This window comes from Bufo gargarizans, chromosome 8 (genome assembly GCF_014858855.1).
Source record: "Bufo gargarizans isolate SCDJY-AF-19 chromosome 8, ASM1485885v1, whole genome shotgun sequence".
In the NCBI taxonomy this organism is placed as follows: domain Eukaryota; kingdom Metazoa; phylum Chordata; class Amphibia; order Anura; family Bufonidae; genus Bufo; species Bufo gargarizans.
The window spans coordinates 41,495,777-41,520,940 of record NC_058087.1 but is presented as its reverse complement, the minus strand read 5'-3'; the positions used below and the strand labels follow the sequence as shown (position 1 = coordinate 41,520,940).

General features: G+C 37.5%; 1 protein-coding gene across 50 annotated transcripts in view; it reads left to right on the top strand.

The window, feature by feature from the left end:
- Positions 1–25,164, top strand: part of TTN (titin) — a 249,119-nt gene that overhangs the window by 166,422 nt on the left and 57,533 nt on the right. For all 50 annotated transcript variants that reach the window (XM_044303133.1, XM_044303118.1, XM_044303159.1 and 47 more), the window contains 49 exons: positions 78–229; positions 569–716; positions 941–1,118; positions 1,212–1,333; positions 1,421–1,708; positions 1,853–2,149; positions 2,244–2,430; positions 2,540–2,655; positions 2,751–3,050; positions 3,196–3,495; positions 3,627–3,732; positions 3,829–4,025; positions 4,108–4,413; positions 4,498–4,776; positions 4,858–5,157; positions 5,263–5,565; positions 5,674–6,048; positions 6,179–6,481; positions 6,596–6,895; positions 7,306–7,602; positions 7,703–7,987; positions 8,088–8,381; positions 8,470–8,769; positions 8,855–9,163; positions 9,246–9,436; positions 9,985–10,414; positions 13,410–13,718; positions 13,811–13,959; positions 14,126–14,158; positions 14,441–14,570; positions 14,763–15,062; positions 15,178–15,495; positions 15,589–15,885; positions 16,018–16,317; positions 16,722–17,036; positions 17,130–17,278; positions 17,475–17,625; positions 17,769–18,050; positions 18,175–18,477; positions 18,584–18,886; positions 18,972–19,253; positions 19,362–19,661; positions 19,743–20,045; positions 20,264–20,572; positions 20,657–20,938; positions 21,021–21,320; positions 21,401–21,694; positions 21,781–24,747; positions 24,828–25,148. In XM_044303133.1, the coding sequence (XP_044159068.1) occupies positions 78–229; positions 569–716; positions 941–1,118; positions 1,212–1,333; positions 1,421–1,708; positions 1,853–2,149; positions 2,244–2,430; positions 2,540–2,655; positions 2,751–3,050; positions 3,196–3,495; positions 3,627–3,732; positions 3,829–4,025; positions 4,108–4,413; positions 4,498–4,776; positions 4,858–5,157; positions 5,263–5,565; positions 5,674–6,048; positions 6,179–6,481; positions 6,596–6,895; positions 7,306–7,602; positions 7,703–7,987; positions 8,088–8,381; positions 8,470–8,769; positions 8,855–9,163; positions 9,246–9,436; positions 9,985–10,414; positions 13,410–13,718; positions 13,811–13,959; positions 14,126–14,158; positions 14,441–14,570; positions 14,763–15,062; positions 15,178–15,495; positions 15,589–15,885; positions 16,018–16,317; positions 16,722–17,036; positions 17,130–17,278; positions 17,475–17,625; positions 17,769–18,050; positions 18,175–18,477; positions 18,584–18,886; positions 18,972–19,253; positions 19,362–19,661; positions 19,743–20,045; positions 20,264–20,572; positions 20,657–20,938; positions 21,021–21,320; positions 21,401–21,694; positions 21,781–24,747; positions 24,828–25,148 (15,360 nt within the window). The remainder of the gene's footprint in view (positions 1–77; positions 230–568; positions 717–940; positions 1,119–1,211; positions 1,334–1,420; positions 1,709–1,852; positions 2,150–2,243; positions 2,431–2,539; positions 2,656–2,750; positions 3,051–3,195; positions 3,496–3,626; positions 3,733–3,828; positions 4,026–4,107; positions 4,414–4,497; positions 4,777–4,857; positions 5,158–5,262; positions 5,566–5,673; positions 6,049–6,178; positions 6,482–6,595; positions 6,896–7,305; positions 7,603–7,702; positions 7,988–8,087; positions 8,382–8,469; positions 8,770–8,854; positions 9,164–9,245; positions 9,437–9,984; positions 10,415–13,409; positions 13,719–13,810; positions 13,960–14,125; positions 14,159–14,440; positions 14,571–14,762; positions 15,063–15,177; positions 15,496–15,588; positions 15,886–16,017; positions 16,318–16,721; positions 17,037–17,129; positions 17,279–17,474; positions 17,626–17,768; positions 18,051–18,174; positions 18,478–18,583; positions 18,887–18,971; positions 19,254–19,361; positions 19,662–19,742; positions 20,046–20,263; positions 20,573–20,656; positions 20,939–21,020; positions 21,321–21,400; positions 21,695–21,780; positions 24,748–24,827; positions 25,149–25,164) is intronic.

Here is a 25,164-nt window from a genome sequence, read left to right as displayed (position 1 = left end):
TGGTGATAGATTTTATTATGTAATAAGTCCAGAGAAAACATGCTTTTGTTCTTACTAATTGTTGAAACTTTTCCTAGCTCGTCCAAGTGCTCCAAGAGAGCTAAAGGTTGGTGACCTCACAAGAAGCACTGTTAATCTGTCATGGGAAACCCCTGAGAATGATGGAGGCAGTCCATTGACTGGATACCTTATAGAGAAACGAGAAGTTAACCGCAAGACTTGGGCTAGGGTAAGTTTGAGCTAAAATGTATTTAATAAACATTTTATTAATGACTTCCATGGAAGACCAATATTTGGGTAGATCTATTTTAAATTCTGTTTTGAATGTTTAGTATTATTTAATATTATGCTCATGTGCGACTTGTAGAGTCAAACCTACAGCCATAAGCTTAATTTTGGTCCGGCTTCATTCCAGTAAGTTTTATTCATTGTTTATGAAGTAAATTATAAAAAACTAAATTTGATTGACTATACTTAATCTTTTAAGGATAACTATATTTTAAAATTGTTTGCATTATTTACCATTAAAATACAAAAACATTTTGATGGTTCTTTTTTTCTGTCTCAGGTCATAGAAAATGTCCTTGATCAGGAATTCACTGTCTCCGACCTTATTCAAGGCCGAGAATATCTATTCCGTGTTTCAGCTTGTAACAAGTGTGGACCAGGAGAACCTGCATACATTGATGAACCAGTAAACATGTCTGCTCCAGCAAGTAAGTGTTTTTTTAATTATATTATTATCAGAATATAAATGTACTGAAATATAGATCTAAATATACAGTATATAAACTTTGTATCCTTTTATAGAAACAACAAACCTACAGCAGTTAAAGCTTAGCTTCCAGTATTCAGAGACTGTGCTAGCACTTAGTGTATAAGTGTTGTTTTTTTCATATATTTTAGTCACCAAATTGTTTACTTGCTTCTTCTACCACAGCCGTTCCTGACCCACCTGAAAATGTTAAATGGAGAGATCCAACTTCTAAAGGAATTTTCCTCACATGGGAACCACCCAAGTATGATGGGGGCTCCCGCATCAAGGGTTATTTGGTGGAGAAATGCCAACGTGGAACTGACAAATGGGAGATTTGTGGTGATTCTGTTATTGAAACTAAGTGAGTTTGATCTTTGTTAAGAGGAGGTTTAAAGAAGAATGTTAGAAATCCATTTATTTTATCTGTAACATGGAAAATGTACTTTCTTCACAGGTTTCAAGTGGACAATCTCACAGAAGGTCAATGGTATGCATACCGCGTAAAAGCACTCAATAGACTCGGTGCCAGTAAACCAAGCAAGCCAACAGATGATATCCTTGCTACAGATCCTAAAGGTATTTGATATTAGTAACATTTAACATTTTAATATTTAAAACAATATGGTACATGTTTTAACACACTTTTCCCCTTTATTAATACAGAGGCACCTGAAATCTTCTTGGATGTGAAACTGATTGCAGGCATAACAGTAAAGGCTGGAACCAAAATTGAACTACCAGCTACAATTACTGGGAAACCAGAACCTAAGGTTAAATGGAACAAAGCTGACTCTATGCTAAGAGTGGACAAGCGAGTTACTATTGAATCCAAACCTGGACATTCTACAGTTACAATTACAGAAAGTACAAGAAGTGACTCTGGCACCTACATAATAGAAGCAGTAAATATCTCTGGCAGAGCTACAGCAGTTGTGGAAGTCAATGTTTTAGGTACAAATTACCTTTTGTTGTTTGATTTGCTTTAATTCAATTAAAAATACCTGTCTGAAATGCAACTCTACTTTTAGAATATCTGTTTAAGAATGTTTTCTTCTTATAGTTGCACCACTTAATATATATATTTTATACACACAGATAAACCTGGCCCTCCAGCTGCATTTGATATTTCTGAGATTACTAATGAATCTTGTGTACTGACCTGGAATCCTCCAAGAGACGATGGTGGCTCAAGGATTACCAACTACATTCTGGAACAAAGAGCAGGGGACAGTGAAATCTGGCACAAACTGTCATCAACAATTAAAGAGACGCGATTTAAGGCTGCAAAACTTACTCCTCTCAAAGAATACATGTTCAGAGTCAGTGCTGAAAATATGTATGGTATTGGAGATCCTGTACAATCTATCTCTATCATTGCCAAGTACTCCTTTGGTAAGTGAAAACATTCCTTCTTTATCCACAAAATTCTGATGATTTGTACAATTAGTGGAATATTACAATTTTTAAACTTGATTCTGTTTTACAGATCCACCTGGACCACCAACTCGCCTTGTACCTTCTGATATCACAAAAGACTCAGTGACTTTGTCATGGAATGAACCTGATGAAGATGGTGGAAGTCCAATAACTGGATATTGGGTTGAAAAACTCGATCCCGAAACTGGAAAATGGGTCAGATGCAACAAAACTCCAGTTAAAGAGCCCACATATAAGTAAGCAAGTCATATTAACATTTTTATAGATTATCATTCTCATTTCTGTAAATAACCATATATCAGTAAGCTGCAATATATGTTTACTGTCTATACGCATATTTAACAGAGTTAAAGGTCTTACAAACAAAAAGAAGTATCAGTTCCGAGTTTTGGCAGAAAACCTTGCTGGCACTGGAAAACCAAGTAAAGAGACTGAACCCATCTTAATAAAAGATCCAATTGGTATGCCATTCACATATAAAATTATGCCAGCATGGTATTAGCAATTATTATGAAAGTAACATTGTTATTAACCAACGTTGTGTTCTTTTATATAGATCCACCATGGCCCCCCGGCAAACCAACTGTCAAAGATGTTGCTAAAACATCTGCATTCTTGAACTGGATGAAGCCAGAGCATGATGGTGGTGCCAAGATAGACTCCTATGTTATTGAGCTGTTGAAGACTGGAACTGATGAATGGGTTAGAGTGGCAGATGGCATTCCAACCACAGAACACTTTTTGAAAGGCCTCATGGAAAAGCAAGAGTACTCATTTAGAGTAAGAGCCGTAAACAAAGCTGGAGAAAGTGAGCCTAGCGAGCCAAGTGATCCCGTACTCTGCAAAGAAAGACTTAGTAAGTTGTGCATACAGACCTGTAGAAAAACCTTGTCAATGTAGTAGGCTGAGTTTAGCGCTTAGTAATGTATGTATCTGCTTGTAGATTGCAATTTATTGTATGTAACTGTTCTGCTATGATTTTCTTTTATTTAATATTTTAGATCCTCCTTCTCCACCTCGTTGGCTGGAGGTTATGAACATAAGTAAGAATGTAGCAGACCTTAAATGGACTGCTCCTGAAAAAGACGGAGGCTCTCCAATCACCAACTACATTGTTGAAAAGAGAGATGTTAGACGCAAAGGCTGGCAGACAGTGGACACAACAGTTAAGGACACTAAATGTTCAGTGACCCCACTTTCTGAAGGTTCCTTATATGTGTTCCGTGTGGCTGCTGAGAATGCAGTGGGACAGAGTGACTATTGTGAACTGGAAGACTCAGTGTTGGCCAAAGATACATTCAGTAAGTTTTTTTTTCTAATAATCAGTGACAGTATAATGTTACTGTTTGATATATGCTCATGGGTCATTACTGTCTTGAAAATACAATTTTCACAGCATACTGTTTCTTTAACATCCATATTGTATTTGCAGCTACCCCTGGACCACCTTATGCTCTCACAGTGGTTGATGTAACAAAGAGACATGTTGAATTAAAATGGGAAGCACCCAAAAATGATGGTGGAAGGCCCATACAGAGGTAACATATACATAGAAAGAAAATCCATAGACTATATGCATATGATGCTGGGGTGATGTGCAAAACCATGGAACACTTGTGTTTTATTTTAAACAGATATGTTATTGAAAAGAAAGAGAAACTGGCCACACGCTGGGTGAAAGCTGGAAGGACTTCTGGACCAGACTGTAACTTCAGAGTAACAGATGTTATTGAAGGCACAGAAGTTCAGTTCCAGGTTCGTGCAGAAAATGAAGCTGGTGTTGGTCACCCAAGTGAACCTACAGATATGATGGCAATTGAAGATCCAACAAGTAAGTAAAGACTCAAATAATTTAAATAAATATATTTACATTAGGATATGGGAATGATCCTTTATGGTTCAAATTGTTTTAGGTCCTCCATCACCTCCTCTTGAGTTACATGTTACTGATGCAAGCAGAAGCCACATCTCTATTGCTTGGAAGCCTCCAGAGAAAAATGGTGGTAGCCCAATCATTGGCTATCATATTGAGGCATGCCCAGCAGGCACTGAAAAGTGGATGAGAATCAATTCCCGACCAGTTAAAGACCTGAAGTACAAAGCTGAGGATGGCATTATTCCTGATAAAGAATATGTCCTCCGTGTTAGGGCTGTCAATGCTATTGGCACTAGTGATCCATCTGAAATTTCAGAGAATGTGTTTGCCAAGGATCCTGACTGTAAGTATATTGTTCAGATTGTATATCATCTAATACAGAAATAAAGTTGTCTAATAAATTACATGTATATCTTTTCTATTACAGGTAACCCCACTATTGATCTAAAAACCAAGGATATTGTAGTTGTGGAAGGAGAAAAATTAACTATCCCTGTGCCATTCAGAGCAGTTCCAATACCAACTATCAGTTGGCATAAGGATGGCAGAGAAATTAAAATTGCAGACAGAGTGTCATCCAAGAGTGATCACATATCGGCCACGCTAGATGTATCTAATGTTGTACATGCAGATGCTGGAGTCTATACTATCACACTGGAAAACAAAATAGGATCAACTACAGGATCCATCAATGTTAAAGTCATAGGTAGATATTGATAATGTTGTGTTTTGTACTGACTAATTAACCAAAAACATTTTTTTCACTGTACATATTTATATTGTACAGGTTTGCCCGGACAATGCAAGGACATAAAAGCTACAGATGTTACCAAGAATACTTGCAAAGTTTCTTGGGAGCCACCAGAATATGATGGTGGAACACCTATACTGCATTATGTCCTAGAGCGCAGAGAAGCTGGAAGAAGAACTTACACACCAGTGATGTCAGGGGAAAACAAATTAACATGGAATGTTAAAGATCTGATACCCAATGGAGAATACTATTTCAGAGTCAAGGCTGTAAATAAAATTGGTGGAGGGGAATATCTTGAACTCAGAAACCCCATTATTGCAGAGGATGCAAAACGTAAGTTATTGCATCACTACAGATAATAACAGGACATGGATTTTTTTTATTTTATTCTAAGAGTTTTGTATGATTTTGATTGTTCATTTTAATACTATGTTACAGAAAGACCAGATCCACCTGTAGATCTTGATACCCACAATCCCACTTCAAAGTCCATTACCCTGACGTGGAAACCTCCCCAGTATGATGGAGGATGCAAGATTATGGGATATATTATTGAGAAGGTTGCCAAAGGTGGTGAAAAATGGGAACGATGCAATGACTCTCTTGTTCCAGTACTTACTTACACTGTGAAAGGCTTGGAAGAAGGAAAAGAGTATCAGTATCGTGTACGTGCAGAAAATGCTGCAGGAATTAGTGAACCTTCCCGAGTCAGCCCAGGAATTAAAGCTGTAGATCCAATGGGTGAGCAAAAAGCATTTGCAATAAACATAAGGAAAAGAACAAGCATTAAATGTGTTGAATTGGAAGAGTTTTTTTTATTAACAAATCGTCATTTATACTTTTTATCAGATCCTCCAAAAGTGTTCCTTGCGGGCAGTTTACAATCTGGACTTTCAGTCAGACAAGGAGATGAAATTGTACTAGATGCACATATAACTGGATCGCCATATCCAACAATTACTTGGCTTAGGGATGATGAAGTAATTAGGCCAGAAGAGATAAAGAAACGGGTGCAAAAAATTGTTCCTCGAAGGAAAAAAGAAGCTGTTGTGGATGAACCATTCCATCTTTCTTTGCCAGAGCGTTTAACTGTTGACAACAGTAGAAAAGGAGAATCTGAATTGTCTGTCAGAGATTCCTTACGAGCTGATCATGGCATATTTACAATTAAGGTTGAAAATGACCATGGCTTTGCAAAAGCTTCATGTGAAGTAAATGTATTAGGTAAGCAAAAAAGTTATGTGTTCCTCAATTATGTTAAAGACAAATCACATCCAAGTTGAAAATTTCCTAATTAACTATTTCATGAGTTTTATTATAAGTATGAGCATTTATGTTCTTTTTTACTTTTCAGATGTACCAGGTCCTCCAGTGAACTTTACTTTTGACGAAGTGAGGAAGAATTCTGTTATATGCCAATGGGAACCTCCCTTGGATGATGGTGGCAGTGAAATCTTAAACTACATATTGGAGAAGAAAGATAATTCAAAAGCTGAAATTGGATGGGTTATCGTAACATCTACATTAAGGCACTGCAAATACCCAGTCACCAAACTTATTGAGGACAAAGAATACATCTTCCGTGTTACAGCTGAAAACAAATTTGGCCAAGGACCACCATGCGTCTCTCAACCTCTTCTAGCTAAAGATCCATTTAGTAAGTTGTCTTTGCCAAGTGAAATTGTTTCAAATTATTCTAAATGTATGATATAGATTTATTTATATTAAAGAAAGAAAAATCATATAATATATACATTGTTTGAATTCCCAGCTCCACCTGATGCACCAGATAAGCCTGAAGTTGAAGATGTTACAGCCAACAGTATGCTAGTCAAGTGGAAGGAACCCAAAGACAATGGAAGCCCAATATTGGGATACTGGATTGAGAAACGTGAAATAAACAGTACTCACTGGGCTCGTGTTAACAGAAACCTTCTAAATGCACTTGAAGTGAGAGCTGAAGGCCTTTTGGAGGGCCTTACATACATTTTTAGAGTGTGTGCAGAAAATGCGGGAGGAGTTGGAAAGTTCAGTGTTCCTTCTGATCCAAAGACTGCTCAAGACCCAATATGTAAGTAACACATCATGCAGACTACAGGCCCCTATACATATTAGACTATTGTTGGTCAAACCTGCCATCTTGATGGTACCAGCCAACCACCTACTGCCAGGGGCTCCTGACTCTTACCTGACAGATAATAATGGGGAAGGGAATGATCATGTGCAATGAATGTCAACACCTGATCCTTTTGTTCTCCCAGGAACTAAGCCTCCACCAAAGGAGATGCTTGCTGGTGGTTTTCTCCTATCCCTCCATTAAAAATACATACACACTTGGTATGGAGGATCTGGGAGAGATAGCTGTTGGCTGAGCAAGCTTTTGGCCAACGTTGATTGAAATTGTATGGGAGTCTTTATGCATATACCTTTTATTAATATAAAACTTACTTATCATCTTGTATCGTCTTATTTCATCATTAGTGCCTCCAGGACCACCAATTCCAAGAATTGTTGATACAAGCTCATCAGCTATCGAATTAGAATGGGATCCTCCTCTATACAATGGTGGTGGAGAAATTGTAGGCTACTTTGTTGATAAACAGCTCATGGGCAGCAATGAATGGTCTCGCTGTATGGACCGGCCAATTAAAATTCGTAAATACACTGTAAAAGGCATTAGAGAAGGTGCAGACTACAAAGTTCGTGTGAGTGCTGTCAATGCAGCTGGTGAAGGTCCTCCCGGCGTAACAGAGCCAATTACAGTTCTTGAACCACAAGGTATATTTTACATTGCATAATCAATATACAGTGATGATCAAGACATGTGTTTTACATTTCCTTAACAGTATATTTAATATCTTGTTATATTTATTTGTAGAACCTCCAGTCATTGAATTAGACCTTTCTGTAAGAGACGGTATTCAGATTTTGGCTGGGCAGACTCTAAACATTCCTGCCACCGTTTTTGGACGCCCTGCTCCGAAAATTGAATGGTCTATAGAAGAGGGTGAACTGAATAAAGAAAAGGCTGAGATAGTTAATGAAAGAAATTCTTCTGTACTTACTATTGTCAATGCAGAAAGAAAGGACCATGGAAGATATATTATCACTGCCAGCAATGCAAGTGGTACCAAATCTGCTGCAACTCGAGTTGAGATCTTTGGTAATGAAATGTTGTTTGTGAATAGTTATAATAGCATTACATTGTAGTTTTTTTTTTAAAAATGAACTGACTCATTTTGACAATGTGATTTCTTTCTCAGATGTTCCTGGGCCAGTAACTGAACTGAAGCCAGTTGTTGTTAATAGAAAAATGGCTCTTCTTAACTGGTCTGATCCACTTGATGATGGTGGAAGTGACATCACAGGCTTCATAATTGAAAGAAAGGATGCCAAAGCACATATTTGGAGACTACCAATAGAAACAGAGCGATCTAAATGTGATATTACAGGTCTTCTGGAAGGACAAGAATATATGTTCCGTGTCATTTGCAAGAATAAATTTGGTTGTGGCCCCCCTGTTGATCTGGGACCAATTCTTGCTGTTGATCCCCAAGGTAAATTTAAAAAGTAAAGATGATATTGTTATATATATTTCTTCACATGAAATGTGATAATCTGACATTGTAATACTTTCCCCTGTAGGCCCTCCTGGTTCACCTGAAAGATTCACCTATACCGAGAGAACTAAGTCAAGTATAACACTTGATTGGAAACCTCCACGTAATGATGGTGGTAGCCCTATTATAGGTTATATTATTGAAAAGAGACGACATGATGCCACTGAGTTTGAGAGATGCAACAAGAGACTATGCCCAGACACATCATTTTTGGTAGAAAATCTTGCAGAACTGCACATGTATGAATTCCGTGCTAAAGCTGTTAATGATATAGGAGAAAGTGAACCATCTTTACCTCTCAATGTGGTCATTCAGGATGATGAAGGTATTTTCAGACATAAAAACATAATAATGTATAACTTTCTAATGATTTGTCAGTCCTTTAATTTATTTCCTGTACATTTTTTTAGTTGCACCCAACATCACTCTTCGCTTAGCTGTTAGAGGTGACACAATTAAAGTTAAGGCAGGAGAGCCTGTGAACATTCCGGCTGAAGTAACTGGTCTGCCAATGCCAAAGATAGAATGGTCTAAAAATGAAGTTGTAATTGAAAAAACAACACCAAACTTGAAGATTGCCAAACAAGAAGTTTCAAGAAGTGAAGCCAAGTCAGAAGTCATCATAGCAAGTGCAGAAAGGAGTGATAAAGGAACCTACACAATTACAGCTTCCAACCGTCTTGGTTCAGTTAACCGCTCTGTTAATGTTGAAGTATATGGTATGCATTTAGTTTTGTTCTCGATAGACATATTTACAGTTTCCCAAAGTTAGGACACTAACTAACTATTTTGCTCTAACAGATCGTCCTTCACCTCCAAGAAATCTTGCAGTTACTGACATTAAAGCTGAATCCTGTTATTTGATATGGGATGCACCTGTAGACAATGGTGGAAGTGAAATTACCAATTATATCATTGACAAACGTGATGCAAGCAAGAAGAAATCTGAATGGGAAGAAGTGTCTAACATTGTAGTTGATAGGAGATATGGGGTAATTTGCTATCAACTATTTGAATATGATCACTAACATTTAAAGCTATATTTGAATAACACTATAGCAGTTAAAATACACCAACTATAATAAATTATATATAATACATATACCTGGTAGCAAAGATTATTGTGGTTTGATTCAGGGGCAGACTGGTAACTTAAAATGGCCCTGGAAAAAATACTACTAAAAGTGGCCCCGTTTTGTAGTTGGGTCCAAATTGATGGAAGGCAAGGCCATTATACCATCCCAACAGAGCCAAATACCACACTCCCTCACAAAATACTGCCAACAGCACAAAATACATCCTCAAAAACTTACACTGGCCGGCCATGAGGAGGTTGGCCCACAGGGAAATTTTCCTGTAAGGTCTATGGCCAATCCACCCCTGGCTTGATTTATTAAATTGTACATATTTTCTAACAATCATAATACATATCATCAACCATTATTACATTACATGATACTAGATTCCACTGAGAAAACAGTAAATGTGAGAGTCAACCATTATGTATAGAATTAATTACACATTTTATCAATTCTTTTAGGTGTGGAAGCTTACCACTAATGGAGAATATCAATTCAGAATTAGAGCAGTTAACAAATATGGCATTAGTAATGACTGTTTGTCAGACAAGGTTGTCATAAAGGATCCATTTGGTCTTCCTGGTGCTCCTAAAAAACCCAAAGTTTCTGACTGCACCAGATCCTCAATGTTGGTGTCCTGGGAGCCTCCACTGGACAATGGTGGATCTCCAATTACTGGATATTGGCTTGAAAAGAGAGAAGTTGGTGGTGTATATTGGGGTCGTGTGAACAGAGCTCCAGTCACAAAACCTGCTGTAAAAGGCCTAGAATTCAATGTATTGCGCTTAATTGAAGGTGTGGAATACCAATTCCGGGTTATGGCAATAAATGCTGCTGGAGTAGGCCCTCCAAGTGAACCATCAGACCCTGCTAAGGCTGTGGATCCAATCTGTAAGTATAAATCACATAAGCGCAATGCTTTATTATACAGTATAATGTCCATAAGATATACAATATAAATGTGGCAAAAATGGTGAATCTAACATAGATGGTATATATAGCGTACTAACTCATTTTACAATTTCATCAAATACATTAGGTAAAACAGTTACATAGTTAAGTTACATAGTTAATACGGTTGAAAAAAGACATATGTCCATCGAGTTCAACCAAGGGATAGTTGGGGATGCGAATCCCAATAGGAATTGAGACTCAGATTTCTACACGTTTTCCTAAGCATTAATGTTTTTTACTTTTAAGAATTCATCTAAACCCTTTTTGAAACTGTCTACTGTTCCTGCTGTGACCATGTCCTGAGGAAGTATATTCCACAGCTTCACAATTCTTACAGTAAAGAAGCTTTGACGCTTCCGCAGACTGAACTTTTTCCCTTTCCAATCAGAGGCAGCGCCCCCATGTCTTTGAGCGCATTTTACATAGAACAGCTTTTCACCGTATTTTTTGTATGGCCCATTTATATATTTGTATAGGTTAATCATGTCCCCCCTTAGACGTCTCTTCTCAAGACTAAATAAATTCAATTGTTTAATCTTTCTTCATAACTAAGACCCTCCATTTCCCTTATCAGTTTAGTCGCTCTCCTCTGTACTTTTTCCAGCTGCAACTGAACTGCATATTCCAGATGAGGCTGCACCAACGCTTTGTAAAGTGGTAATATTACATCGCTGCCCCACGAGTCCATGCCTCGTTTAATGCCGTTTAATGGCCATAGAAGCAGCTGATTGACATTGTGTGCTTTAATTTAATCTACCATCAACAAGGACACCCAAATCCTTCTCTATAAGTGACGCTCCCAGTACTACATCACCTAGGGCATATGAGGCACAGAGATTATTACTACCAAGATGCATAAATTTACATTTGTCCACATTGAACCTCATTTGCCAAGTTGATGCCCAATCACTCAGAGTTTTCAAGTCATCTTGTAGTTTATGGATATCTTTCATAGACTGCACAGTACTACACAGCTTAGTGTGATCTGCAAAAATTGATATGGTGCTATTAAATCCATCCTCGATATCGTTAATAAATAAATTAAATAATAAAGGGCCCAGCACTAAACCTTGGGGTACACCAGTTATAACCTGGGACCATTCTGAATAGGAATAATTGACCACAACTCTGGACAAGGTCCTTAAGCCAGTTTTTAATCCAATTACAAACTATACTTTCCAAGCCTATAGACCTTACTTTATCTATTAAGCGTCTATGAAGGACAGTATCAAAAGTCTTAGCAAAATCCAGAAACACTACATACACAGCCGCCCCTATGTCCAGGCTACTACTCACCTCCTCATAAAAACAAATCAGACTAGTCTGACAAATTCTGTCCTTGGTAAACCCATGCTGGTTATCACTTATAATATTATTTATAGTCACATACTCCTGTATATAGTTCCTTAAGAGTCCTTCAAACATTTTTCCCACAACAGAAGTTAAACTAACTGGTCTAGAATTACCTGTGGAGGACCTTGATCCTTTTTTGAATATGGGCACCACGTTTGTCTTGCGCCAATCACTTGGCAATGCACCAGTACCTAGAGAATCTTAAAAAAATTAAAACAGGGGCACAGTAATGACTGAACTGAGCTCTTCAAGCACTCTTGGGTGTAATCCATCTGGACTTGGAGCCTTGTTGACATTAACCCTATTTAACTTCTTTAAACAGTTAGCCAATTGAATATATCACTGGATGTACTAACAGCCCCGGCGCCACAGATATCAGCTCCTTTCTCTTCTTTTGTATATACAGAGCTAAAAAAAACTATTTAGGAACTCTGCCTAATCTTTATCTTCAGTGACTACCCCCCTTACCATTATTTAGGGGACCTACCTGCTCAGACCTAGGTTGTTTAGCATTTATATATGTAAAAACGTTTTTGGGATTTGTTTTGCGTTCTTTTGCTACCTGCAGTTCATTTTGTATCTTTGCTAATTTTATCTCCTTTTTGCAGATTTTATTAAGCCCTTTGTAATCTTCAAACGTTACAGCTGACCCCTCATATTTTTAAATGCCCTCTTTTTATCTTTTATTGCCCTTTTTATAGTAGCTGTAAGCCATGGGGGGTTTGATTTTAGCCGTTTATACTTGGTACCTAAAGGGATAAATTTTTTTGTGCAATTACTCAATGTGGATTTGAAGCTCTCCCATTTATCTTCAGTATTATTATGTGGCAGTAGCTGCTCCCAGTCTATGCCCTGAAATGCTGCCCTCAACCCAGGGAAATTAGCCTTTTTGAAATTTAGTGTCTTTGCTCTGCCTGACAGAGTTTGCTTTTTATAGTAATATAATTATATTGTGGTCACTATTACCTAGTGTTTCTCGAACAGTAACATTACCAACAAGCTCTGCATCATTAGAAATTACCAGATCTAACAGAGCATCGGCCCTAGTGTGAGCTTCTACAAACTGGCCAATAAAGTGATCCTGCAGCAAGTTGAGGAATTTTCTCCCCTTTGCGATTGAGGCAGAACCGTGACCCCAGTCAATATCTGGGAAGTTAAAATCTCCCATTATGACCACTGTACCAGATGGTGATGGTGAAATGCACTACTAAAGGGCAGTGTGAGGTCCCTAGTTGTGATGACATCCCGCATGTACATGTAGGTGCTACCTGTAACAAATATGCGGTTGCCTCCATATCAACTGCAGCGTGGGGGCTTAGAAATGAAACAGGAACTAAGAAATGAAAACAGTTACCAGAGCAAAGAAGGCTATGATGCTAGATTTTTCCTATGGGTAGATTCAGTTTATTAGGAATATAAAAATGTCAATGCAAACAATTAATTGAGAATTGGCTATTTGAATTAATAAGTAGGAAAAGAAGCTCCACAGCGATGATGTGCCACTTTTACACTTTCTCTTGTAATTTTGACTACATCACTTCAATGTAAACTTATAACACATTTGTGCCTATTTCAACAGATGTCCCTGGTGCACCATCATGCCCAGAATTAAAGGATAAAACCAAGTCAAGTGTTAAACTTGCCTGGAAGAAACCAGACAAAGATGGCGGTAGTCCAATTAAGGGCTACATTGTTGAAATGCAGGAAGAGGGCAGTTCAGACTGGAAAAAGGTCAATGAACCTGACAAGCTGTTCCCTACCTGTGAGTGTGTGGTTCCAAATCTTCAGGAGCTCAAAAAATACAGATTCAGAGTCAAGGCAGTAAATGCTGCTGGTGAATCTGAACCAAGTCTTGCAACTGGCGAAATACCGGTAAAGGAAATACAAGGTAAAACATAACTACAGTACATGTTGTTTAGCGTATAATTTTTTTCTTCTGTAAGATTAAAAGTAAAAACTTACTGAATTAATTTCTTGCAGAGGAGCCTGATATCTCAATTGACTTGAAATCTCAAGACTTTTTGAATGTTCGTGCTGGGTCCGCAATTAGAATTTCAGCTGTAATTAGTGGCCGGCCAGTACCCAAAACATCATGGGAGTTTGAAGGAGCAGCGAAGAAAGAGATAAAGGTAAGATGTTGTAGAAATGTGTCTTCTTTACATATGTTAAGCTTATATAGATGTTTCTTTATCTGTATAAATTAATGTCTTTATTTTTAAAATAGTCCTTGACTTTATTATATATTTAGGTGAGCACTGACAATTTTATCATTGTTTATTATTCATACAATTTTAGGATCAAGTACACAATATTCCAGTGGATTCTCAGGTATGTAGATGGCATTTGTTTCTGTTGTATTGCTTATTATGAACCAGAATAATGTAGATGTATATACCCATGTAATGTAACCATTAAAACTCAATGGGGCTTGAATAAATGCATCATACAGTATATAATTACAAATAAATGAAAATAATGAAAATTAAATTTTTATAATTAAAATAATAATGATAATGATAATAATAATAATAATAATAATAATAATAATAATAATAATAGAGAGAGAGCTATTGAATGTTTTAACTTAGTTTTGTTACCCTTCATTTTCAGGTTGAGGCAACTGACTATACTTCGGTTCTAATTATTCCCGAATCCAACAGAGAACACACTGGAAAATACAGTATCACAGCAAAGAATAAAGCTGGACAAAAAACAGTCAATGTCAGAGTAAATGTTTTGGGTAAGACTATGCAAATATAGTTCAATATGTGTACTATATGAGCTGGATATGGATATGTTAACAACCAATCAGATTTTGTTCTCAGATCTGCACTTAAACTGAAATCATGTTCATTCATGAATTCAACACTAGAATGTTTTGTTGAAATATTATTTTTAATCAACATAAAAACAATGTGTATGTTGATTTCAGATGCCCCAGGACCAATAAAAGATCTCAAAGTTAGTGACGTGACAAGATCCACTGCTAAGCTTACATGGAAAGCTCCTGATAATGATGGTGGTGATAGAATTAAAAACTACATTATTGAAAAGAAAACAGTTGAAAGCAAATCATGGAGTAGGGTGGCTACAGATTGTGCAGGAACTTCATATACTGTTCCAGACCTCATTGATGGACAGGAATACTTTTTCAGAGTAACAGCAGAGAATAGATTTGGCACTGGACCTCCTGTTGCAACAATTCAAAGGACAAGGGCAAGAGACCCAATACGTAAGTCTAAGGCAGTATTCTTGCTTTGAATACAATTTCATCCCTAACATACCAATTTTACTAAAACACTGTTAACATTTATAGTGGTAATAATATTTTTGTTCTTACTTTAAAGATCCCCCTGAACCACCTACAAGGCTAAAAGCTGGTCTTGTGACAAAGAATTCAGTGGCATTAACTTGGAGGCCACCACAGAATGATGGTGGTGCACCTGTGACTCATTATATAATTGAGCGCTTACTCTGGGATCCAACTGGAGAAGGCAAAGAAACCTGGAAGCAGTGTAATAAACGGGATGTAGAAGAAACAAAATTCACAGTTGAAGACTTAAAAGAAGGAGCTGAATATGAATTCCGTGTCAGAGCTGTAAATGAGGCTGGACAGAGCAAACCATCATCAACTGTAGGTCCTATTGTGGTGAAAGACCAGACTTGTAAGTAGGCTATTTGAACAGGATAGCTACATTTATTATATTTCATCATAGCTTTATATTATATTTCCTAACTTAATTTCACCTTTGATTAAGGCCCACCATCTATTGAACTCAAAGAATTTTTGGAGGCAGAAGAGGGAACAGATATCAGCATTGTTGCAAAGATAAAGGGTGTTCCTTTCCCAACACTGAAATGGTATAAAGCACCACCAAATAAGCCTGATGATAAAACACCAGTTCAGTACGATCAGCATGTTAACAAAGTTGTGGGGGAAAATGACTGCACTTTACTGATTCATCAGTCTCGTAGAAATGATACTGCTTTGTATACTTTGATAGCAGAAAACAACTTGGGATCAGATTCAAAGGAAATGCGATTGAATGTCCTAGGTAATTATACATACATTTTACATTCTGTGGTAGTATATTTAATGTATTGTAATTTAAATATCTTCATAAGCAATTATTTGTCTTTTATTAGATGGGCAATTTATTAAAATTACAATTTTTTACTTTAAATAGGACGTCCTGGACCACCAGTAGGACCAATTAAATTTGAATCAATTACTGCTGAGACTATGACTTTGGCTTGGTTGCCTCCAAAAGATGATGGAGGCTCTAAAATTACAAACTATGTAATTGAGAAGAGAGAAGCAAACAGGAAAATATGGGCCCCAGTGACCAAAGATGTTAAAGAGTGTATATACACCATACCAAAACTGGTTGAAGGTCATGAATATGTGTTCCGTATTATGGCTCAGAATAAGTATGGTGTCGGTCTTCCGCTTGATAGTGAACCTGAAACAGCAAGGAATCTGTACTGTAAGTTTTGTGTATTTGAATCTTCTATAGCAATGTTTAGGGATGAGCGAATCGACTTCAGATGAAATGTCCAAAGTTGATTCGCATAAAACTTTGTTCTAATACTGTACGGAGCAGGAGCTCCGTACAGTATTAGAATGTATTGTCTCTGATGAGCCGAAGTTATTACTTTGCGAAGTCTTGCGAGACTTTGCATAATAACTTCAGAAATGTATTTATACTGTAAAAAAAAAACATTTCCCGAACTTGGGTTCGGATTCAAGCTGCTACACTGCTCCGTACAGTATTAGAATGAAGTTTTATGCAAATCTACTTTGGATGTTTCATTCGAAGTCGATTCGCTCATCCCTAGCAATGTTTGAACTGATGCAATTAATAAGATAATATATTTTATGTTCCCACAGCTGTTCCTGGACAGTGTGATAAACCTTCAGTCAGTAGCGTTACACGAGATTCCATGACTGTCAACTGGGAAGAACCAGAATATGATGGTGGATCACCAGTGACAGGCTACTGGCTGGAAGTTAAAGAGACAACAGGAAAGAGATGGAAGAGAGTTAACCGGGATCCCATCAAAATTATGACATTGGGTGTTTCTCACCAGGTCACAGGACTTTTTGAAGGATATGACTATCAGTTTAGGGTTCTTGCTATTAATGCAGCTGGTGTTGGACCTCCAAGTCTACCATCTGATCCAGTTACTGCTAGAGATCCTATTTGTGAGTACAATAGGTTAACACATATACTAAGCAACAAGAGACTGCTATAAATATACATTTTTTGACCATTTACACATAATATATCATCCTTAGCTCCACCTGGACCACCAATTCCAAAGGTTACAGACTGGACTAGGTCTACAGCTGATCTAGAATGGATTCCACCATCTAAAGATGGAGGCTCTCCAATCACTGGATACTTTGTGGAATACAAAGAAGAAGGAAAAGAGGAATGGGAAAAGGTTTGTACAAGAATGTATTAGTATTAATATTTTAGGAATAATATTTGTCTAAACTACATTTTATTCAATAAGTCTAGTTCTGTTTATTTGTGCATCCTTTACCATTTTTACTAACATAAAATTAATAAAGGATATAAAATTATATTGGTGTTTGGACTTCCAGCATTGCATAACTATTTCCATATTTCTTCTGAAGGCCAAAGATAAAGAAATCAGGGGAACCAAATTTGTGGTATCTGGACTCAAAGAAGGCAACTTCTATAGGTTTAGAGTCAGAGCTGTTAATGCTGCTGGTGTAGGAGAACCTGGAGATGTCACTGATGCTATTGAAGCTAAAGATCGAACAGGTATGGTATTTATGTTAGTCTCTGGTTTTTAGATTGTGTTGGTTGGTTTTATTCAAGACAATCAATAGAAAGTGATTCCTTTTCTATTAAATATGTATTGTAATATAGAACGTTCTATGATCTATTCTTTTTTATTCCTTCAGTGTTGCCTGATATTCAGCTAGATGCCAGCGTGAAAGAGAGAATTGTTGTCCATGCTGGTGGTGTTATCCGAATTATAGCTTATGTTTCTGGAAAGCCAGCACCTGAAATTTCTTGGAATAGAGAAGACAGACCCCTACCACCTGAAGCTACAATTGAGACAACAGCTATAAGTTCATCTCTGGTTATTAAAAAATGCCAAAGAAATCATCAAGGAATGTACACTCTGGTTGCCAAAAATGCTGCAGGCGAAAGAAAGAAGACTATTATTGTTGATGTTCTAGGTAACAGAGATGTTAAAACAGATTATATCTATATTAAAAGTTGTGAAATACATGCTAGTAAAGTACCATAAAAGCATATGTTGCTAATACTATGCACAGTAAGCCAATTTTATCTGATTTATAGATGTTCCTGGTCCAGTAAGCCAACCATTCCAGACTGAAAATCTAACAACTGACTCATGCAAACTGACCTGGTTCTCACCAGAAGATGATGGAGGCTCCACAATCACTAATTATATCATTGAAAAACGTGAAGCTGATCGGAGAGGGTGGACTCCAGTGTCTTACACTGTAACACGACAAAATGCAACCGTTCAAGGGCTCATTAACAGAGCAGCATATTTCTTCCGCATTGCAGCTGAAAATATTATCGGAATGGGTCCATTTGTAGAGACTAACCGAGAGATAATTATAAGAGAGCCAATATGTAAGTTAATAGATATTGATCAATTCTTTTTATTTATGGACATTTCTCACATGAGTATATTGTTATATTATAAATCCTTGTTTTAAGTGCCATATCTCTCTTACAGCTGTACCTGAACGCCCTGAGGATCTCCAAGTAACAGCAGTCACAAAAGGTTCAATAAGTTTGAGCTGGAATCCACCTAAATATAACGGAGGATCTGACATTACAATGTATGTCTTGGAATGCCGACTCATTGGAAAAGATAAATTCTATAGAGCTACTAAAGAAAAGCTCCTAAATAGGACATATGTCCATGAAGGGTTGAAAGAGGGTGACACATATGAATACCGGGTCAGTGCTGTCAACATTGTCGGACAAGGAAAGCCTTCATTCTGCACAAAACCAGTTACTTGCAAAGATGAATTGGGTATGTATTTTTTTATTTTTTTTTTACCTTTCTGAAATCAGGTTGTATTCTTTAGTTTAATATCATTATGAACTTTACTTTATAGCACCTCCAACAATTGAGCTTGACTTCCGGGATAAATTAATTGTACGAGTTGGTGAAGCTTTTGCTATGACTGGCCGGTACACAGGCAAACCAGCTCCAAAGATTACATGGTTGAAAGATAATATAACCGTTAAAGAAGATGAACGCATAAAGATCAAGACTACTCCAACAACTTTGTGTCTGGGCAATCTTAAGTCTACCAGGGAGGATTCAGGAAAATACTGTGTGCTTGTTGAAAACAGCACTGGATCAAGAAAGGGACTTTGTGAAGTAATAGTAGTTGGTAAGTAGAATATATATATATATATATATATATATATATATTATTTATTCCAGACCTTGTACAGGCATTCAATTGTATTCCATGTCATTTTTTTATTACTTTACATAGATCGACCACAGCCACCAATCGGTCCTGTGATATTTGATGAAGTTCACAAAGATCATATGGTTATCTCTTGGAAACCTCCTCTTGATGATGGTGGTAGCCCAATCATTAATTATATTGTTGAAAAGAAAGACAGCAACAGAGACCTCTGGATGCCAGTAACATCAGCAAGTGCCAAAACAACCTGTAAAGTTCCAAAACTTCTTGAAGGGCGAGAATACAGCATGCGAATTTGTGCTGAAAATATGTATGGCATTAGTGATCCTCTAATATCTGATGAAATGAAGGCCAAAGACCGCTATAGTATGTCTCTTTTTCAATATAATAAAACATTTAACGTTCTAAAAAGAATTAACTTTAACTAGATTTTTTTTATATTTTTAGGAGTTCCAGAGGCTCCTGAACAGCCACTTGTTAAGGAAGTAACAAAAGATTCTGCACTGGTCTTGTGGAACAGACCACGTGATGGTGGAAAACCCATATTTGCCTATATTGTAGAAAAGAAAGAAACAATGTCCAACAGATGGGTCAAAGTCTCAAGAGAGCCAATTTATCCAGATACACAATACAGAGTAACAGACCTTCTTGAGGGATGTGAATATGAGTTTAGAGTATCTGCAGAAAATGAAATTGGTGTAGGTGACCCAAGTCCACCTTCTAAACCAATCTTTGCCAATGATCCAATAGGTATGTGCACTTTTAACATTTTGTCTACATGTATTCTCTCTTAATGTTCTGATTGAGTGAATACATTTAAAATAGAGTAATTTAAGTTGAAAACGATATAGACATATAGAGGTTGTAAAAAGGGAGAATTAAGTCTTTTAAAATATTTAGCTAGTAATACAGATATTGATGTCATACATTGTTATACATGTCATACATTTAGTTTTTTGTTTTTTTAGTCAAACCAAGCCCACCAGTGAACCCAGAAGCTGTTGACAAAACCAAGAATTCTGTTGACTTGTCTTGGCATCCACCAAGACATGATGGTGGAGGAAAAATAATTGGCTACCTTGTAGAATACCAAAAGGTCGGTGAAGAAGAATGGAAGAAATCCAATCATGCCCCTGATGGCTGTCCTGATACAAAGCACAAAGTGGTTGGGCTAGTAGAAGGTGAAACCTACAAGTTTAGAATAATGGCAGTGAATTCTGCTGGTGAATCTGAGCCTGCTTATGTCCGGGATCCAGTTCAAGTTAAAGACAGGCTTGGTGAGATTATTATACTACAATAAGGAATACTTACTTAGGCTCTTATCATTTTCAACAATATTAACATTCTTTTTCCTAACACAGAACCACCTGAGTTGTTAATTGATGCAAACATGGCACGGGAGCAACAGGTCAAGGCTGGAAATACTATAACACTCAGTGCTGTAATCAAAGGAATACCATTCCCCAAAGTAACCTGGATGAAGGGAGGCAAAGAAGTCCCTGTGAAGGCAGATATCGTGGTCACACCTGTTGGAAGCAAGCTTGAAATACGTAACTCTGTTAAAGAAGATGCAGGAATGTATTCTTTGACAGTGGAAAACAAAGCTGGCACTAAGACAGTTGAAGTTAAAGTTACTGTTCTTGGTGAGATATAAAATTTAGTTTTTCTTTTAGTTGTTCCTGTTTAACAAAATACTAATGGATAATGTGAATGTTCTTTGTTTAGATAAACCTGGTCCACCAAGGGATCTACTAATCAGTGAAATTAGAAAAGATTCATGTTATCTTACTTGGAAAGAACCAGAAGACAATGGTGGTGCAGTCATTAGCAACTATGTGATTGAAAAGCGCGATGTTGCCAACCCTCACTGGATACCTATCTCTACTACATCTAAAAAGCATAGTATCATGGCTAAGCACCTCATGGAAGGCTCACAGTATATGTTCCGAGTTGCTGCCGAGAACCAGTTTGGACGTGGACCTTATGTTGAATCATCTAAACCAATAAAGGCTATTGATCCAATTTGTAAGTTCAGTCTAATTAGCCTAATATGCAGTTTTTCACATGTCAACATATTATAATTTGTATATTTATTTACTGCACAGATCCACCTGGACCACCAAAGAATTTGCATCATGTAGATGTAGACAAAACTGAAGTCTCTCTTGCTTGGAACTACCCAGACCGAGATGGTGGTTCTGAAATTACTGGTTTTGTAGTAGACTATCAAGAAGATGGTGCAGAAGACTGGACCAATTTTAAGACTGTTAGCATACCAGAGTGCATTGTTACAGGGCTGAAGCATGGAAAGATTTACAGATTCCGTGTAAGAGCTCAGAATGTTGCTGGAATTGGTCGTCCAGATATAACAGTACCAATTGAGTGCCAAGAAAAAATAGGTAAGAATAATCATAATAGTCAAAACAGTTATCATCAATACATTGGATTTTCTTATGCTAAACATTTCTTCTTTTTATTTTATCAGCTGCACCGAACATAGAAGTTGATGTTAAGTTAATTGAAGGTCTTGTAGTCAAAGCGGGTACTACTGTAAGATTTCCTGCAATTATGAGAGGAATCCCTGTTCCAACTGCTAAGTGGGTGACTGACAACACAGAAATAAAATCAGAAGGCAACTACAAAATTGATACTGACAACTTTTCAACTGTACTTACAATCAAAAATTGCACAAGAAAGGATACAGGAGAATATCAACTGACTGTATCAAATATTGCTGGAAGCAAGACAGTGGCTTTGCATCTCACAGTTTTGGATGTTCCTGGACCACCAACAGGTCCATTAAATATCCTGGAAGTTACTCCAGAGTATATGGTGATCTCGTGGAGACCACCAAAGGATGATGGTGGAACTGCTGTAATGAACTATATTGTAGAGAAGTGTGAAGGCAAGAAAGAAACTTGGGGAATAGTAAGCACAGGAAGTATTCAGACTAAGGCTAAGATTCCAAGACTTCAGAAAGGTTATGAGTATACCTTCCGTGTTAGCGCTGAAAATAAGATGGGAATTGGTAAACCCTTAGAATCCAAGCCAACCGTTGCCAAGCATATGTTTGATCCACCATCCCCACCTGGAAAGCCGGTGGTGTCAGATATAACTGAAAATGCTGCAACTGTCACATGGACAATTCCTAAATCTGATGGTGGCAGTCCAATTAGTGGCTATATTCTTGAAAGAAGAGAGGTTTCTGGAAAATGGGTAAGAGTAAACAAGACACCAGTGTTGGATCTTAGATACCGTGCCAGTGGGCTATATGAAGGCAACACCTATGAATTCAGAGTATTTGCTGAGAATATTGCTGGACTCAGCAAACCATCACCAGTATCTGACCCTATAAAAGCATCCCGTCCTATAACACCTCCAGGACCACCAATAAATCCCAAACTTAAAGACAAGAGCAGAGAAACAGCTGACTTAGTATGGACAAAGCCTACTAAAGATGGTGGTAGTCCAATTTTAGGGTATATTATTGAATGCCAAAAATCAGGAACAGCTCAATGGAGCAGAATTAACAAAGATGATCTTATTAAGCAATGTGCTTTTAGGGTACCAGGTTTGATTGAAGGAAATGAGTACAGATTCCGTGTTAAAGCAGCAAATATTGTTGGAGAAGGTGAACCTAGAGAACTTCCAGAATCTGTCATTGCAAAGGATATTCTTCATCCACCAGAGGTTGATCTTGATTTGACTTGTCGTGACCTGCTTACTGTAAGGGTTGGCCAAACTATTAATATTACTGCTCGTGTTAAAGGCAGGCCAGACCCAGACATTACCTGGTCAAAAGATGGCAAACTAGTAATCAAAGACAACAGAACTGAAATAACTCAAGACTTTCCACCAGTTGGTTTGCAAATAAAGCCAGCAACAAGAGCTGACCATGGTAAATATACAATTATGGCCAAGAACAGCAGTGGTCAAGCACAGGGTGTGGTCATTGTCAATGTTCTAGACAGACCTGGACCATGTCAGAATCTTAAAATAACCTATGTTACTAAAGATTCATGTATGGTTTCTTGGGAAAACCCACAAGATAATGGAGGCTCAGAAATAACCAACTACATTGTGGAATACCGTGAGCCAAATCAAAGAGGATGGTACGTTATTTCTTCTGATCTTACAAAGAGATTGATTAAAGCATCTCTTATAGAAAATCATGAATATTTCTTCAGAGTCTGTGCTGAAAACAAAGTAGGACCCGGTCCAGTAATTGAAACCAAGACACCCATTCTGGCTATTAATCCAGTTGAAAAGCCTGGGGAGCCAGAAAACCTTCATATTGCTGAAATTGGAAAGACATTTGTCTATTTGAAATGGAGACGGCCAGATTATGATGGTGGAAGCCCCAACCTATCATACCATGTTGAAAGAAAACTAAAAGATTCAGATGAATGGGAAAGGGTCCATAAAGGCAGTATCAAAGAAACTAGCTACCTTATAGATAGATGCCATGAAAATCAGCTATACCAATTTAGAGTTCAGACCAAGAATGAAGGAGGTGAAAGCAACTGGGTTAAGACAAGTGAGGTCTTAGTTAAAGAGGAACTTTTAAAACCTGCATTAGATTTGAAATTGACTGGAGTACTAGTTGTGAAAGCTGGAGATACAATTCGACTTGAAGCTGGAGTAAGGGGAAAACCACAGCCAGAGATAGCATGGACAAAAGATAAAGATACAACAGATATAATAAAATCTCCTAGGTTAAAGATTGATACTGGATCAGATTATACAAAATTTATTCTGGATAAATCTAAGAGGTCTGATAGTGGTAAATATGTTGTTACAGCCACAAATCCTGCTGGAAGTTTTACTGCATATGCCACTGTTAATGTTCTTGATGTACCTGGACCAATACAAAATTTGAAAATTTCAGATATATCAAGTGACAGATGTACACTTAGTTGGGACCAACCAGAAGATGATGGTGGATGTGAAATACAAAACTATATCTTAGAGAAATGTGAAAGCAAACGCATGGTATGGTCAACATACTCATCGTCTGTAATGCTAACTCGTGCACTAGTAACTCGACTCATAGAAGGAAATGAATACATCTTCAGAGTTCGGGCAGAGAATAAAATGGGTACCGGTCCACCAACAGAAACCAAACCAATGGTTGCTAAAACACGATATAGTAGACCTGGACCTCCAGAGCCTCCAGAAGTCACCAAAGTTAGCAAGGAAGAAATGACTGTGGTCTGGAATCCACCAGAATATGATGGTGGCAAGTCTGTCACTGGATATATTCTTGAGAAAAAAGAAAAGCGATCAACAAGATGGGTTGCAGTAAACAAATCACCAATACCCGAAAGGCGACTTAAAGTCACAAATCTTATTCCAGGACATGAATACCAGTTCCGTGTTAAAGCTGAAAATGAAATTGGCCTAGGAGATCCAAGTGGACCATCAAGACCTATGGTTGCCAAAGATCCCATCGGTAATTCATAGCATTGTTTGTTTTAATGCATTATTCTGATACATTCTATATGCTGTTTACTAATTTTGTTTTCTCTGCAGAACCTCCTGGTCCACCAACTAATTTCAAAGTTGTTGATAGCACAAGAAACTCAATTACTCTAGGATGGGGAAAACCTGTCTATGATGGTGGTGCCCCAGTAATTGGATATATTGTAGAAATGAGACCAAAAAGTGAAGCTAAAGATGCTGAAGAAGGCTGGAAGAAATGCAATGTTGGCGCCCATGTTATTCACACACAGTTTACTGTGACAAGTCTTGATGAAAAACTGGAATATGAGTTTAGAGTTTCAGCACAGAACCAGGTTGGCATTGGAAGACCTGCTGAACTGAAAGAAGCTGTTTCACCTAAAGAAATATTGGGTAGGTTTTCCTTTAT